Source organism: Protopterus annectens, chromosome 11.part0 (genome assembly GCF_019279795.1).
Source record: "Protopterus annectens isolate FY-2018-M chromosome 11.part0, PAN1.0, whole genome shotgun sequence".
Taxonomy (NCBI): Eukaryota; Metazoa; Chordata; order Ceratodontiformes; family Protopteridae; genus Protopterus; species Protopterus annectens.
Genome location: NC_056745.1, coordinates 637,099,860 through 637,117,323, shown reverse-complemented (window position 1 = coordinate 637,117,323; position 17,464 = coordinate 637,099,860). Strand labels below are relative to the sequence as shown.

At 44.1% G+C, this 17,464-nt stretch overlaps 1 protein-coding gene across 1 annotated transcript in view; it reads left to right on the top strand.

Annotated features, from left to right (window-relative positions):
- SMC1B (structural maintenance of chromosomes 1B) overlaps nucleotides 1-17,464 on the top strand; it is a 3,759,116-nt gene that overhangs the window by 2,196,615 nt on the left and 1,545,037 nt on the right. Inside the window, exon 12 of the mRNA XM_044087233.1 lies at nucleotides 7,763-7,942. Coding sequence (XP_043943168.1) covers nucleotides 7,763-7,942 — 180 coding nt within the window. The remainder of the gene's footprint in view (nucleotides 1-7,762; nucleotides 7,943-17,464) is intronic.

The window sequence follows — 17,464 nt, the reverse complement described above, 5'->3', positions numbered from 1 at the left end:
CGTGCACTGTGCAAATAGTGGGCAAAAAAAAAAGGTATCATAAAAAGGGAAATGTAGTTGAAATGAGGAAAAGCAATCTGTGATGTAAACACTACAAAAAAAGAAATCATAAATAGGGAAATGTAGTTGAAATGAGGAAAAGCAATCTGTCATATAAACACTACAAAATGTTAGTACACATGAAATATTTCTACATAGTTCTGGATTTGACCTCTTACTGCAGTGAACCTTCCGAACACAGTAGGGTTACCTTATCCTTCTTTGCCACTGAAATACCTTTGCAGCAGGGTACTGAAATCATTTTGCATACAACCAACTGCAACATCTTCTATAGTACTATGAAACCATATCAGAGTTATTTGTGCATGCATTAATTTGGGAAGTAGTGCACTGAGTGATCACACAACCACTTATGAATATTGCTTTCAAATGTCAGCTCTGTCTTAACCTCTCTGTGTTTGTTGCTCATTGTTGTCTTATCTAATCAGTAATCTTAGACTTGCAGTCTGTAAGCCATTCTATATTGTTTTTAAAATGCGTGAGGATATTAAATGTTAATAATATAATATAATATACAGTTGCCAGCAGATGAAGGGGAGGTTGGATGTTAATGAATAGAACATGTGAATTGTGTGCTGCTTACTTACATTTCCAACCCTGAAAAAATTACTTCTAACCAGTAAGTCTAACCTGACACACCCACTGGATGTAGGGCAGTCTGCATTGCTGTTGTTTTCCTTCACCATACCAGAAATCATTCACTGTTGCAATCCATTAAAAACACACACTGAGTGAGTGCCTGCAGTATGTCTACATGTGCTGCATGATGGAGCCAAGTATTTGGGATTCAGCAATTCTAATGAGTTTCACACCTCATTTTCACCTTCACCATGCTGACATCCCCGAATCTATTCCATAAAAAGCAACCATATAGCTAAGTAACCTGAAGGAGAGGAGAATTGTTTATGTGGAGAACACAGAAAAGAGGCTATTACTTTGGGATATATCTGCACAGAAGATTGCTAAACTTGAAAAGTTATGCTTGCATTTTTCAGCTATATACTGCATATGCTAAATGTCATTAAGAAAAATCTGTTTATATATATATATATATATATATATATATATATATATATATATATATATATATATATATATATTGATTAGCAAATGCTACGCTTTTATCTGTATGCATTAATTAGATGTGTACTGATGGCATGGGCATGTTTGTCCGGGTATTTCACAGGTATACATGATTGGCAATACCTTAAAGTGGAAGGTTCTGTGTTAAATCTGTTGACATGTTTCAGGGACATTTCATTTGATAGCACTTTTAGTATTTCACTGATGGGTGTATTAGCAAAATGTGTCATTTGTCTGTTCTTTTGAGGGTGGGGGAGCAAAGCTGGATTTCTATTATGGTATAAACAAGGATATGTTGCTACTGTTACTCTCCCTTGTTTTGCATCCAGCTTCTTGTTCATATTTTAAATATTTAGACTGTTTTACTTTTTTTCCAGTGGGTAAAACTGAAATGCTACCTTTTCTGTTGTATCTGACAACAGTTATTTTGTAGTTGTGATATTTATGTGTGTTATCCTTCTGTTGTGTTTTAGGACATCTAAGAGTGTGGCATCCAGGCGTCTCATTCCCCAGAAGCCACCCTTCAGTGACCCTTAGAATCAGAACTTGTGGAAGCTTTTAGGTAACATGGTGCCTTTCTGTTTGAGAAGGGAAGTGAATACATGTCAGACAGAATGCAAATTTGAGAGTAGATAGTTGCGGATGTGTATGCAGTAGGTGGTCACAATAGGACATATGATCAGGTGCGCCAGGGTGCATCGGACATGATCTCATCTGCACGGAGGAGAGCAGCTGAAGTGGCCCATGATAAGATGGGTACTGGGGGTGCCTGCTACAGAGCCACCACTAACAACAGATGAAGTGTTCCTGCCCACTGTCAAGGATGCAGACAGCTCAAAGGAAAGTGCAGAACAGCTTGTCCTTGACTTTGGTGCTACTGTTTCAGGGACAACAAGTATGTCCCAGGAGGAGCTTACTGGTAGACTTTTATATCTCAGTTGTTAAATACTGCTGTATAGTAAAATATTTACATCACTACATTAGTTCTGTTTAACAAGATTGGTTGGGAGGATTAAAGAGTGCTACACTTAATAAAATATTGTACATCTGCGGTGGTGGTGCTGCGGTAGTGTTGTCGCCTCATAGCAAGATGGTGTCCCATTCGATTCTCAGCTAGAGCGTCTTTTGTGTGGAGGCATACGTGAATGGGGTGTGCCTTCGTTGAAGGTTGTGCGTCAGGGCTGGTAACCCGGTATGTAAAAATCCACTACCAATTATTAGCGGACCGGAGTTCCGCTGTGGCGACCCCTAACCGGGAAAAGCCAAAAGACACAAACAAACAGTTAATAAAATATTGTGATTGATTACACATGGGGCTTAGGTTGGGCTTGTCATCCAAGTTCTTATTGAAAGTATAGTTAGTGGATATTTAAAGAGTAGAAGGTTTTACCTCCTTTGTTACTGTTAATTGTGATGATGTCCTTATCTTTTGCTTAACTTCTTCCAGGACTACCCGGCATAGGGAGCATACTATCATCTGCGCATGGTAAGGCAAACATTTTTATGTCATTACTGATCAGTTGAAAGAAATATTTAGCGTGTGATTTAGATGCCAGGACTGTTGTGTGTGTTGCTGTACTGTGTGTAATTGTGGCACCACTATTATTTTGTTAGCGTATATTGGACTATAGTAGTGTAGATATTAATTTTTTCCTGTGTTTGTTATCACAGATTATCCTAACTCTGGAAGTGTGGGACTACTAACATCAGATGTCAGAGTATCAGCAGACACTGATGATGACACTGGCCAAACAGAGGCACAATTAGGGGTGCAGAGGTTGAATCTGACACTGAACCTCTGACACTGAGGTTGACATAGAGCCATCCCCTGAAATTCCATCAGACACAGCCAGTAGGGCTATGCCTTCTCATTCCAGTAAACCCTCAGATATTGGATTATGGGGAGGGTGAGACTATCGATCTTGGAAGTGTAGTTACTGCAGATTCAGTGCCTGGTGACTGTGGCCATATGCAAAGTGTGGGCAAAGAGGGTTGTTGGGGGTGTTCTGAGGAGGCCTGCTGTCCATTCTCCACCTAATGCAGGTGTCTGTTCCTGTGCCACTCAACGTATGTTTACAGCCATCATGGAGTTAGAGGCATGTTTCCATTGGTCCTCTTGAGAAATGCCTACGGTTGTAGATGTGGCACAGGCTGACATGTGTGAATGCCTCCAGTGTGGTGCTAATTTAGTAGATCGGATATATGGCATTTTGGAATGGGTGTTGTCTGTGAGGGAACGTCTTCTGGGAGAAGGACGGCATTTTCATTGGCATACGTTAGCCAAATTAGCCATGCCCGATCACACTCCCATAGTGACAGTACTTCCACCACTGCTCTGTCAGTGCTTGAGCTGTCCATACCCAGACATGGCAGACCACGGGGTCTTGGTCCTGGGCATCATCGTGAGGAGACCTCATGTAGAAGACATCAGTCACGCTCAGGTAGCAGCAGTGCATCTGAACATGGACTTGGACATGCCAGTACAGCTCCTGGCAGAGCCAGTTCTCGTTACTGGGTATGACAGTGATAACCTGCCACTTCAACTATGCATGGCTCACACTTGTCCGACATACCAAGATGTAGAGCTAGCACAGAGTATGGCTGTGTTCATGCAGACATTCACACACGAATTTCACTTGGAGGACCCATGCAGACATACACACAATAGTTGCATGGTACATCCTTGAAGGTTAAAACTCATTTTGCCTCACTGGCCATTTTTTTTACTTTATCTGAATGTCTGCCTGCTTCTTTTTCTTTGTCTCACACACACTCACTGACCTTTTGTATCATCCTAGGCTTCCTGCCCCCCCCCCTCCCCACACCCTTTGCAAGTGATGATAACTCTGTCATTTCCTTGTTTTTTTATTATTTGGATTCAGGGATACATAAGCTTTGTTTGATGATCAGGTGCATAGCTGGCTTATTGCTTAGTATATCTGCTTTTTTGATGTTGAATTGGTAATTGTACCTTTGACTTATATTGGTCTTACAAGGTTAGACATTTATTAGCATGAAACTTTTTTTTCCATCGGTATTGTTAATGATCTTGTGAGAGTTGTGAATTCTAAAACTGAAATGTGTATCATTACTGTCTAATTTCTCTCTAATGATTTTTCAGTACAAACGTATGGTGCTAAACTGAGGGCATGTGATGACCATCACTACTTTTGAGAGGTATGACTGTGTGAGTCTTTGCTGCCTGAGGCCTACTACTTAATAATAGGCACATATAAGTCAAGTAAGGGTCTGCTGTCGCATGTAAGGTCATTTCTATACAAATCACCCACCTTTTACTTTCTTACAGTACCAAGTAACAACATGCAAGGATATGTCAGTCATTCATAGTATTACGCAGTACCCACCAGGTTCAACACTTACCTTGTAAATCCAGCAGTTTTAGTCCAGGGCTGACTCTGTCTGATGCAAGCAGTACACAGCCATTACACATGCAGGTAAAGGTTGTGAGTGTTGCCTGACATCAGTGTTACTATATGTATGTACGTAGGAGGACCTTTTGTATCATCCTAGGCTTCCTGCCCCCCCCCCCCTCCCCACACCCTTTGCAAGTGATGATAACTCTGTCATTTCCTTGTTTTTTTATTATTTGGATTCAGGGATACATAAGCTTTGTTTGATGATCAGGTGCATAGCTGGCTTATTGCTTAGTATATCTGCTTTTTTGATGTTGAATTGGTAATTGTACCTTTGACTTATATTGGTCTTACAAGGTTAGACATTTATTAGCATGAAACTTTTTTTTCCATCGGTATTGTTAATGATCTTGTGAGAGTTGTGAATTCTAAAACTGAAATGTGTATCATTACTGTCTAATTTCTCTCTAATGATTTTTCAGTACAAACGTATGGTGCTAAACTGAGGGCATGTGATGACCATCACTACTTTTGAGAGGTATGACTGTGTGAGTCTTTGCTGCCTGAGGCCTACTACTTAATAATGGACACATATAAGTCAAGTAAGGGTCTGCTGTCGCATGTAAGGTCATTTCTATACAAATCACCCACCTTTTACTTTCTTACAGTACCAAGTAACAACATGCAAGGATATGTCAGTCATTCATAGTATTACGCAGTACCCACCAGGTTCAACACTTACCTTGTAAATCCAGCAGTTTTAGTCCAGGGCTGACTCTGTCTGATGCAAGCAGTACACAGCCATTACACATGCAGGTAAAGGTTGTGAGTGTTGCCTGACATCAGTGTTACTATATGTATGTACGTAGGAGGAATGTTTTAGCCCCATAGGTGGTGAGTGAGTGTCCTATCATTTGTCTATTAGCCTATGCAAGGGCATATTGAGCACCCCTACATCTGCCTGCACCCATAGCAGCTGCTGGTTCTCCCCTCTGACTCCTCACCCACGTGTGACTGTGGTGACCTTGGCATTGTGGTGGGTGGGATGTGTGCCCCTTCCCCTTGTTGATCTTGCTGATGCTTTTTTTTCAGGATGATGTTGTGAAGCATGAGACATGCTGTGAATATTTCAGTACATGTACATGGATTGTACTGTAGGGCTCCCCCAGATGTATCTGGGCACTGGAATGTAACTTCAGCAACCAAAATGCGCACACTGATATTTGTGGTTTGAGCATGTGCCTCATTATGGCGTTCTTCAACAAGTGTGTGTGCATTTCTGATGGGTGTCATCAGCCACAGTTCCAGTGCATAACCTGCACCCCCCCCCCCCAGTAAATGACCCTGTGTGTTATCCCGCTTGTGGACATCTGATAAACGTGGGATGTGTGTTGGATATGTGAGTCATGCTAACTGCCTGGGTTGCCAGCATTCATTCAAGATTATTCCATTGGCATTACACTCAACTTGGCACTTACTAGAGTGGAAGCCCTTTCTATTTATGTAGAGCCTTCCCTGTTCCCATGGTGGTGCCTTCATTTCTAAGTGTGTGCAATCTATGGCACCCAGTACTTCAGGGTAGTCTGCTACAGGGTAGAACTGCATATTTCTGGCCCTGTCCTCAGGAGTATGGGGAAGATGTATGTGGTCACTAGCATGTTGGAGTATAGTATTCCTGTGTGCTCATATGTGTGACACCCTCAGCATGTCCTCTATTGTCTCTGAAAGGTACATGTAGCTTAAATTCTAAGTGCTACACATACCTTACTCTCCATTGGGATTGGTTCCCCTGTGTTTGCCCTGGCTCTGAGTTGAGGAAGACAGTGGTTGTAGAGTTACTGTAGTGTGTCTCCATCCACCCTGTAGAACTGTACAATTTCCGCATCATATAGATTGTGATAAGTTAACCTGGGGCTGAAAACCCTTCTTTTTCTTGGCCTTGGTCTTTTAGCAGCAGCATAGACCTCATCCTGTTGCACATACACATGACTTAAAACAGCAGCAGCCCCTAACATTGTTTCTGTGTAGACTCCTTTCCGTGGCTGTATTCCAGCAGGTTTTGGAATTCGCAGTGAAAACCAGCACTGAGTCTGCATGGTTGTTTCATAGCTTGTTGAATAGCTCCTCCATCTTGAATTGGTTGATTAGTATACAGGTCAGCTGCTTATATATATATATATATATATATATATATATATATATATATATATATATATACATACATATATATATATATATATATATATATATATATATATACATATATATATATATAGTTTGCATGGCACAATGTTTACCTTATTTGCCCAGCTCTGTGCGGCTTTGCACACTTTGTAGAGCCACTTATTGAATCCAAAAAGTGCACTACTGTGTGTGTGTGTGTATTGGCGGGACGTGCACATGGAGTAAACAGACTTTGTAGGCTTTATTGAATCTGGCCGATGTCTAAATAATGAAGGAATAAATTAATATATACTTACAAAAAACATTATTATCCACAGTGATTATCACACCCTTCTCCTACCTGCATAAATACAAATAAGCAGACAAGAGTACTAAAATAGCATCCATTTTAATGTCAACGTTTTGTTTAAAACAATACAGAAAGAAAAATCCCAATGAAACAAGCTAATAAAATTCCAGCAGCAATTTTGTTTAAAACATTCACCTAGGAACAGTTAGCACTTATTAAACAATACCAAATCCATGAAGTCACAAATTAAATCATTACTGTCATTAGCAAAACATTAATTTATTGATAAATCTCTATGACCTACGTTAGACCTAACTGTTGTAGTATTACATTAATAAGTTCTTTAATATCAGCTAAACCAAAGAACATATCACCAGTAGATGCCTTTGAATGTAAACATTCTAAAAATACCAGGAGTCACACAATACTTTTGGAAAACCTTTTAAAACTGGTTTGGTAATACCACCAGCGGCTGCAATAATGTGCCTGGGGGGAGGGGGTCTTCCCAATGAACTTTAGGAATCCCAAAAATCACAGGTATCGTGGGATCATTGACATAAAAATGCATACAAATCCCAAGAAAAAATTACAAATCTAAATGCTGTTAATACTGCTAAAAATTCTCCATTTATAATTTGCTGTTATGCTTAGTACTCTTACATATTTATGTGATATATTCTTATGGAATTGTGTGTTTATTATAAATGTTTTCTGTTATAATAGTTTCAATTCAACAGTAAAGGGTATTTTTAAAATGCATTTTTATTTTCAGATTAAACCGATTAATGAAAAACTTAGAGAGATAAAAAGTGCCAAAATGGTTATTGATGTTGTGCAGTGTGGGTTACCTCAACTGAGAAGAGTTGTCCAGTTTGTTTGTGGTAATGGGTTGGTCTGTGAAACACTGAAAGAAGCAAGGCAAGTTGCTTTTGATGGACCAGAAAGATTGAAAGTAAGTATTATAAGTACGTGATATATGGCATCTTTGCTTATTTAATATGCTCTGCAGCTTGTAGATATGTTTTGTGCATATTTTGCAGTCTTCAAAGTTGAAGATCAAAGATGGATCTCTGCTGGGTACTAAATAAGCAGATTTTATATGAATAGAGAGGCTTTATTTGTTTTCTTAACCCTAGAAGATTATTTTACGGAGTTTACATCAAAACACCAATACCACAATGTTATGCATTTGTCCACTGACATATAGTTGTCCTTTTTATAAAATCACTCACATTGAAGTTTTGCTGTGATATCCTCCTGCATGGAATGTGACACAGCATACAAGGGCATGTGTGTGTTATACAGTAAAATGTCATTTATTTTTTTAACTAGCCATCATATAGCTAGAGTTTTAAGATACTGAGTTGTTAATGAACTTTCAGGTGGGAGACATGTTTGACTATTTCTATCCTCAGCTCATGTACTTTGCGAGAATAGATGAGATGTTCAAATTCCCATGGCATCTGCCCATAATAGAATGGACAAAACCAATGTATGTTCTGTAGTCCTATCTCTCCTTCATTCTTACATATGGATCGGCTCTGACTCGGCCGATTGCAAAGCTCAAAATCTCTTAGTTGGCTCGTGGCAAGGTAGGTATCCCATAGTGCACTAGTAAGAATCCCCAGATCTCATTTGCCGCGTCTACGAGTTCAGAAGTGCTTCTTGCTTGGCCATGGCTAAGTTGCATATTTTTCATTATTATTATAGTCTTATTGATATTTCTGCTTATAAGATAGCTTAGTTTACAGTCTTAGTAATAGTTTTTCATAGGTAGTAAATAGTAGTGTGTTTTGCTAAATTTCCTTAGTTATTGCTGAGAACTTGTTGGCCGTTCTATGCCTGTTTTTTGATCAACGAGTGGTATCCTTTCTGTGTGCTAGTTTTTTACTTAGTTTCCTATTAGCATAGGTCTGCGTTTGTGTTAGGACCTTGTTTTTCTAGTTGCAGTAGAATAGTATAATGTTAAGTTGTCAATCTCGCCTTCATTCTTACTGGATGGGTTCGGAGCCGATCCTCGGCTCCGACTCGGCACTTGCTAAGCTCGAGAATCACTTTTACCAGCTCGAGGCAGCCCTATATCCCATGATGCAAGGCGGCAATTATCCAGATCGCGTTTGCCGCTTCGCTCATGAGGTCACCTTTTTTACCAGCTCCTGGTAAGTGAATTTTCTTTACTCTTTTCAAGAGATTCAACTACCCCAGTTTTTAAAAATTTATTCCCTTTTATAGTTAGTTGTTCCCGATTCACTTGTACCCTATTCCCGTTAGTTTCCTCGATCCCCTTTATATTTTTCTAAGTCAGGCCTTAGGCCTTCCCCTCCCAACAATTTCCTGTCAGGATTTTTGTTAGGTGTGTCTGTGCTTTTGTTTTAATTAGTGTGATTAAGGACTGAGTGTGTGTGTGTTAGTGTCCAACTCGGTCATATCAAAAGACACTAGGGTCTCAGGTTTTAAGAAGTGTGACTTGTGCTGTCAGAAGATGTCTCTGACAAACGGTCACACTTCTTGTATTTATTGTCTGGGACCCCTACACCTGCAGGACTCCTGTGCTATTTGTCATTCTTTCAGCCAGAGGGTCCTGCAGGAACGTAGAAACAAGTTGATCCTTATGGGTCTTCTCAAGCCTGAGAGCTCCCGGCTAAAGTCGGTTCCGGGAAGCCCTCTAAGCCATCCAAGACCCAGACTTTGGTGTCCAAGTCTGTGGCCTTGGTTCCGACTCCTCCAGAGTTGATATCGGCTCGGTCCGAAGCCGGTCCTTCCTTCTTTGAAGTTTCAGTACCGGCGCCGATCGGCACCGATACCCTGGCTTCGGCACCTGTGTCGGCTCCGGCTGGAGCCGATACCCTAGCTTCGAAGCATGTTTCGGTTCCGGCTGGAGCCGAAACATCTCTATCTCAGCTCGGAGCCGACAAGCTGTCGGCTCCAACTGGGACCGAAGGTTCGTCGGCTCCGATGGCTCCGTCGAGGAAGAGGTCTAGATCTCCTTCACTGGAGTCTATCCACTCGGCTCCGGCCTCCCCCTTACTTTCGGAGCGGAGCCATCGGAGCCGATCATCAAGGTCTTCCAGGCTCTCAGACCATGATTTGGAGAGAGTGGTGAGTAGACTACTTAAATCACAGGCATTGGCCCAGATGCTCCATAGCTCGTCTCAGCAGACGACCGCTATTCCACACCCCCCTGAAATTCCTCCTTCGACTCTCCTACAGAGCTCGGAGCCGGAGTTTATTGGTACCATGACTGTTGCTGCTTCGGAGCCGATACCACACCTTTTGGCTCCGTCGTCTTCGACTCCTATCTCTTCCTTGAGACCGTCCTTGGAGGGATCCGGTCGTTGGGCTTCCCTGTTCGGTTCCGAGGGGGCGAGTGGCATCGGACCCTTGTCCCACCCCGCTCTCCCTCTCAGAGCTTCGGCCTTGGTGAGCTCAGCGCTGACATCTGCTTCTGAGCCTCCCCTTTCGGTGGGGCCGGGGATCCCTGTTTCTTCGGAGCGGGGTCTCTCGGTCCTCCCTGGGAGGGGAGCCTTCGAGGTGATGAGGAGTGTGCTAGCCCCCGAGCTTAATCAGCAGTCTGTTCCTTTAGCTCCTCCCTCTACGGTGCTTGTAGATGTCTCTTCCCACTCTCTTGCTCCCGGACCCAGAGATCCATCGCCCCAGGTTTCCCCACTGGGAAGAACTTCCTCTTCCGAGGTTTCTCCAGATCCTTCATGAGAGCCCCCGCATAAGAGGACCTGCAAGAGGAAGCACTTAGACTCCCCTGAGTCTGCGACATCAGATACCGACTTAGATGAGTCGGTGGGGTCCCCAAGACCCCCCTCTGAGGATGTCTCCTTTTCAGACATCCTAGAACTCCTAAAACAGAGGGGAAACTGGCCCTCCATTAATCCCTCCGAGGATGAGTCGGTATACCTGGAGGCTTTTGGATCTCGACCCTCCACCTCCTGGGTGTCTCCGCCTTTTGACCCCCTCATGGAGGTGATAGCTCGAAAGGCGTGGGCATCTCCTGATTCTGTGGAACCAGTCCCCAGGAGGCCTTCTAAATTTATCACGGCCCCCACTGAGAAACAGTTTCTTACGAAAGGTGTTCCGGTTGATGCCATGGTGGTGGCAGCCGCCACCAAAAAGGAACTTGCAGATCCTTCCGTACCAGTCCATCCTCCTAACAAGGAGTCTAGGACCATGGACAGGTATGGTAAGAGGATGTTTTCCTCAGCGACCTTTGCTATGCGTTCACTGAATTATTTATGTCACTTCACCCGACTTCAAAGAGATCCTCAAAGAATTGGGTGAGGTAGTACAGGATCCGTCAGCTGCTGGGGCTCAAGAGAAGATTGCCTCTCAGCTGGGAATCCTAAATTCCATAACTAACTCCTCCATGCGGCTCATTTCTTATGCAGCCGATGGGGCGAGTAGAGCCGCAGGCACAGGAGTGGCTCTTAGGCGTCAGTCCTGGATGCGTCTTTGCAATTTCGCAGACCCCTTTAAGGCGTCCTTCACAAATTCTCTCTTTGATGGCACTACTTTGTTTGGGCCTCAGGTGAAGGACACATTGTCCAGGTGCGAGCAAGACGGCAAGACTCTTTCTGCCGTAGGAGTCCATTTCTCCACCTTTTCTAGACCTTACCCCAAAGGTCAGAAGGGAGGGAAAATGTGTTTCCGAAAATCTCAGGGAGTCACGCCTGACGCACGTGGTCAGTTTACCCCCAGAGGCAGAGGGGGTAATAACAATAGACGCCGCCCTAGGGGCAGAGGAGGTCCGCAGAACCAGGGCAGCAGAAAGCCCCTCTCTGACAAGCCCTTCCAGCATCCCTGAGGTGTTGCTTGACTGCCCACCCTTGGAGGCAGTCAGGGGGAGATTGTCGCTGTACCCAAAAGCCTGGCTTTCCCTCTCTCAAGACGAATGGGTACAGTCGATCATATCCGAGGGTTACAAGATCCCTTTCGAGGAAGGCCCCTTCCCTCAAAAAGGTTCCCTTCCAGACGTTCCACCCAGTCTAAGGGAATTTGCGAAGCTAGAGGTATCAAAGCTTCTAAACAAAAGGCCATCCAGCCAGTTACAACAGATCATTTAGAGTCCGGAATCTACTCAAGGTTCTTTTTGGTTCCCAAAAAGACAGGAGAGTGGAGACCAATATTAGACCTCAGCAGGCTGAACAAGTCGGTCAAAAAGACAAGATTTCGGATGGTCACACTTCAATCGATTTTGCCCTTTCTGGGCAAAAACAACTGGATGTGCTCCATAGACCTTCAAGATGCGTACTATCACACAAAAATCCACAGACGCTCCAGAAGGTTCCTCCGCTTTCGGCTGGGGACTAGTCATTTTCAATTCAGAGCCATGCCCTTTGGTCTCACTACAGCCCCCAGAGTGTTCACCAAATGCATGGCAGTGGTCACGGCTCACCTGAGACGTCAAGGATTCCAGGTGTTTCCGTATCTCGACGACTGGCTCCTCTCAGCCACCACCAGGCATCAACTTCTCCAAGCCAGAGATTATACTCAACGTCTCTGCGGTCAGTTAGGAATTTTGGTCAACTTCGAAAAGTCTTCCTTATTGCCCTGCCAATCTATTACCTTTATAGGTGCAGATCTAGACACTATTCGGATGTCAGCAAACCTAACAAGTCAAAGAGTCCTAGATATCCAAAACCACGTTCGGATCATCCTATCCAGCAGAAAGGTACAAGCCAGGTTGGTCCTGAAGGTGTTGGGCCTCATGGCGGCTGCCATCACACTTCTTCCTCTGGCCCCTTTTTACATGCGTCTCCTAGAATGGATGTTGTTCACCCAATGGTCCTTCCAGCAGCTTCCCATGCGTCACATGATCCTGGTGACACAGACCTGCAAGAGCCATCTATCCTGGTGGACGACTTCTCCCCTAGTCCATCAGGGCAGACCATTTGTCCCCCCGGCCCCGGTAGCCACGGTCACTTCGGATGCCTCCCTGATCGGGTGGGGGGGGCATTATCAGGGCAGGATGGTTCATGGCACGTGGCAACCGTTCGAATACCACCTGCACATAAATGTCCTAGAGATGAGAGCAGTGCTTTTAACGTTGCAAGCCCTCAACGACTTTCTTCCCTTAGGAACTATTGCGGTTCACACGGACAACATGTCCGTGGTGTGGTACATCATCAAGCAGGGCGGAACCAAGTCCTATCCCTTGTGTCGAGAAGCTCTCAGACTTTGGCAGTGGGCGATCTCCTCTCATCGGTTTCTGGTAGCAACGCATATCCCGGGAAAACCAACATAATAGCGGACAGATTGAGCAGAGCTATACTCATGCCTCACGAGTGGTCTCTCAAGCAATCCATAGTGGAGGAGATTTTTCAGAAGTGGGGCCGTCCATGCTGCGACCTTTTTGCTACACCCCAAAACAGCAAATGCCCAAACTTCTTCTCTCTCTTTCCACTTCCGGGCCATCCCCCCAGAGACGCTCTTACCCAAGATTGGCCCAGGGGACTTCTTTATGCCTTTCCCCCCTTTCCGTTGATACCACAAGTACTCCAGAAAGCTACCGTCTTGAGAGCCAAAATTATTCTCATTGCCCCTTACTGGCCTCGACAAATTTGGTTCCCGTTCCTTCATCGCCATCTCATGATGCGGCCTTGGCATCTGGATCCAGTTCCAGATCTTCTGACCCACCAGTCGGGTCAACTGCACCGATCAATTCGTTCCCTCAACCTCACTGCTTGGTTGCTCCACTTCCTTCCTTAGCCAGGCTTCCTATGATCTCTAACCCCGTTAGAGATATCATAGTAGCTTCTCTAAAGTCCTCTACCAGAAGGATTTACTCTAGCAAATGGAAACGTTTCTCTTTTTGGGCAAAGTCTAAGAACATAGACCCTTTTACTGCCCCTATTCAGTCAGTCTTGGACTTTCTTGCTGAAATATTTCACTTCGTTTTTTCTTCTTCCACAGTTAAAGTCCAGTTGGCAGCAATCTCTAATTTCCATGTCGGATTTGCAGACCAGAATATTATGTCTCACAAACTTTGTAAAGCCTTTCTCAAAGGGGTGTTCCTACTTAAACCCCCTGTTAGAGATCCTCCACCACAGTGGGACCTAAATTTAGTGCTGGCATCCTTGATACTTCCCCCTTTCGAACCGGCTGCTACATGCTCATTAAAATTTCTTTCTTGGAAGACACTCTTTCTAGTTGCTATTACTTCGGCTAGGAGAGTGTCGGAACTACATGCTCTCTGTGTTCGTCCCCCTTACTTGGTCTTCCACAAGGATAGAGTATCCTTAAGAACCAATCCATCCTTTTTGCCCAAGGTTGCTTCTAAAACAAATTTAAATCAATCCATTGACCTTCCTGTATTTTTTCCCAATCATTCTAACAGGGCAGAACAAAAATTGCATTGCCTCGATGTTCATCGCCAACTCAGATATTATTTGGACAGAACAAAGCAATTTAGGAAATCTGATCAGCTTTTTCTTTCTTATGCTGAAAATAGGAAAGGTCTTCCTGTTTCTAAAGTAACCTTATCCATATGGCTATCTTCCACCATTTCTGACATTTATCAGCTCAGGGGCAAACAACTGATCTCAAAACCTAAAATACATTCTACTAGAGGTCTAGCCACATCTACAGCCTTTCAGGCTAGACTACCCTTGGACACTATTTGTGCAGCAGCCACTTGGGCCACTCCCCATACCTTCGTTTCTCATTACAAATTGGATTTGGCCTCCAGGAACAGGGCAAGTTTTGGTTCCACAGTTCTCAAGAGTCTGTTCCATTGAGCCTCCCAGGATAGGGGTGCTAGGGACGCGGTCCCATCCAGCAAGAATGAAGGCGAGATTGACAACTTAACATTTAGAAGTTATGTACCTACCATAACGTTCCATGTTAGTTGTCTTCTCTCGCCTTCTTTCTTGCGTCCCTCCCTCCTGTCCCCCTAGCCTGGACAGACCTTGATTTTTCCCTTTTTCTCTGGGAGATTGTTCTCCCTTGGACAACAGTTAGCTCTGGATCTCTGTTACCTGGTTCCCCTTACAGTCTTATCTGGTTAATTCTTCTTCTTTCCTTGTGGAAAGATTGCGGGCACTTTTCCTCTAGATACCAAACAAGATCTGGGTAATTGCCGCCTTGCATCATGGGATATAGGGCTGCCTCGAGCTGGTAAAAGTGATTCTCGAGCTTAGCAAGTGCCGAGTCGGAGCTGAGGATCGGCTCCGAACCCATCCAGCAAGAAAGAAGGTGAGAGAAGACAACTAACATGGAACGTTATGGTAGGTACATAACTTCTAATTATGTGTAGTGTCGTTTACTATTATTGGCTAGTTTTTGCCTGCTGTTTAAAATTTACAATTTGTGGTATTTTCTGACTTAGCTTCTTTCTTGTTTCCCGCAGCTAGGTCTGTTTAAATTAGAGGAACTTGTCCTCTATTTAACTTTACTGTTTTTTTTCCTCAACAGGACTAGGCCCGTTTCAGTTACAGTACCTTGTCCTCTCTTTTGTCTTTATAGAACTTCTATTTGTATTAAGACATGTCGAAGGAGTCCAAAGATCATAAACCTTCGGGTTTCGAAGAGTGCCTTAAGTACTCCCAAAAAAATGTCAATTACTGATGAGCATAGTAATTGCGTTTACTGCCTCAAAGCCATTCACCTACAGGAAACTTGTTCTTTCTGTCACTCCTTCAGCTCCAGAGTTCTCCAAGAAAGGAAGAAGAAACTAATACTGAAAGATCTCCTTAAGCCTTCCTTCGAGGAGGATTTAGCCAGCTCTTCATCATCCTACAAGTCTCACTCCTCAAAGAAAGAGAAGGTCAAGTCGGCAAAGAGGCATTCTCCTGCACCGACTGTTTTGTCTGGACCTCCTCAGAAAACTTTAAAATTGGATAAGCCTTCTATCTCTTCGGCTACACTGTCCTTGGAGCCAGTCGAGGTTATCGATGTTAACACTGCCGTGTCGGCCCCAAGTCTTTCATAGCTGACTACTGAGAAATTGCATCGGAGCCGATCTATATAGCTATTGCTGGTCTCCCCAACTTTACGATTTCCCATTTTACAGAGATCTAGGTTGCCTACCCTGTCATCCAGATCCTCCAAGAGCCTTTTGGAAGAGGATATAGAGAGAGTAGTGCTTAGACTTTTGAAGTCATCTGCTTTACCAAAATTTTTGCTGGCTACAACCCAGTCGGTTCCAGAGCCATCTACGACCATTCTCCCTGTTGTTGTTCCTCCTCAGAGCCGTGTTGGTCCTTCGGAGCTGGAGATTTCAGTGCCACTTGTTGTGGAACCCTCGAATGTTTATCGTGTTTCACTGTTGCAGTCATTACACTCGGGTTATCCTGCTGGCAGGCTACCCACAGTCGGCCTGAATTCCAAAGTCGTGGTCCGGCGTCGGTTGCTGTCGCCTCTTCCCTGATGTCAGTGCGCCAGTGATATAAAAGATGCAGCACATACCATTTTCTCCAGTCTTTCTTGCCTGGTGCCTGAAGCAAAAGCAGTTTGCAAGTGCCGGTCAGCCGACTCCTGAGATTTTCGAAATTGAATTTCAGAACCGAAGTCTTCAATAAAGCTAAGTATCCCGTTGGGGAAACTTTCTTGCTCCAGACCGATGTCAGTAAAAGTTAACAATTGTATTTCTTGTGGGAAGCAAATACCTCATATGGATTTTCACTTTTACTGTGTTCTTTGCCTAGAACCTGACCCCGACGTTGCTAGTTGTCGGTTTTGTGCTAGATTCAACCAACGCACTATTAAGCGTCGGTTTGATTTTGCTTTACATTACTTTGGCCGAAGGTTTAACTACATAATGCCGTCGGAACAGCTGACGACCGGAATTCATAAAAAACGCAAAGACAAAGAAAAGGACAGGCATCCGAGGTCCAAAACCGACGATGAAGCCTCTTCTAGGCCGGTTCGCCGGTTCTCAGTGAGGTGCTTTCGCAGCCCCTGACATGCGCTACCTCAGAGCCACAGGCCGCCTCCGACTCCCACATGGAGACAACTAGGCCTCTGGAAATTCAAGGCATTGGGCCTACGGAAACTATTCCCTCAGATGGGTCAGGAGCCGCTGAGCAGGCATCGGCTTCTGAAGGTGTTTTCAGACCTACACAGCTTACTATCAAGTCCACTTCAGCAGCCAAGGCAAAGTCTAAAACACCATTAAAGACAAAGAAACAAGTACAGCATTCTCCTGGACAGTCATCCATGCCAAAGAAACAGATGCTTAAAATGGCCGGGGACCTAATTACTTTCATCAGGGATTCCCATCCCCCTCCTGATAAAAGGCCTAGGCAAGACACTGACTATGACTCCTCTGACCAGGTTTCTATTTCCTCTGAATCCTCTTCAGAACAGAGATATTCTCTTCCTCCCAATGAGGACTCTGATGCTTAAGAATCTATCCCTTCAGCCTCTCCTCCTGAGGATTACTCTTTTGGGGAAACCTTGCACACCATGAGGGAGCATTTCCATTGGGAGAGCCAGGATTATTCAGAATCCAAGAAAAGACTCAGAG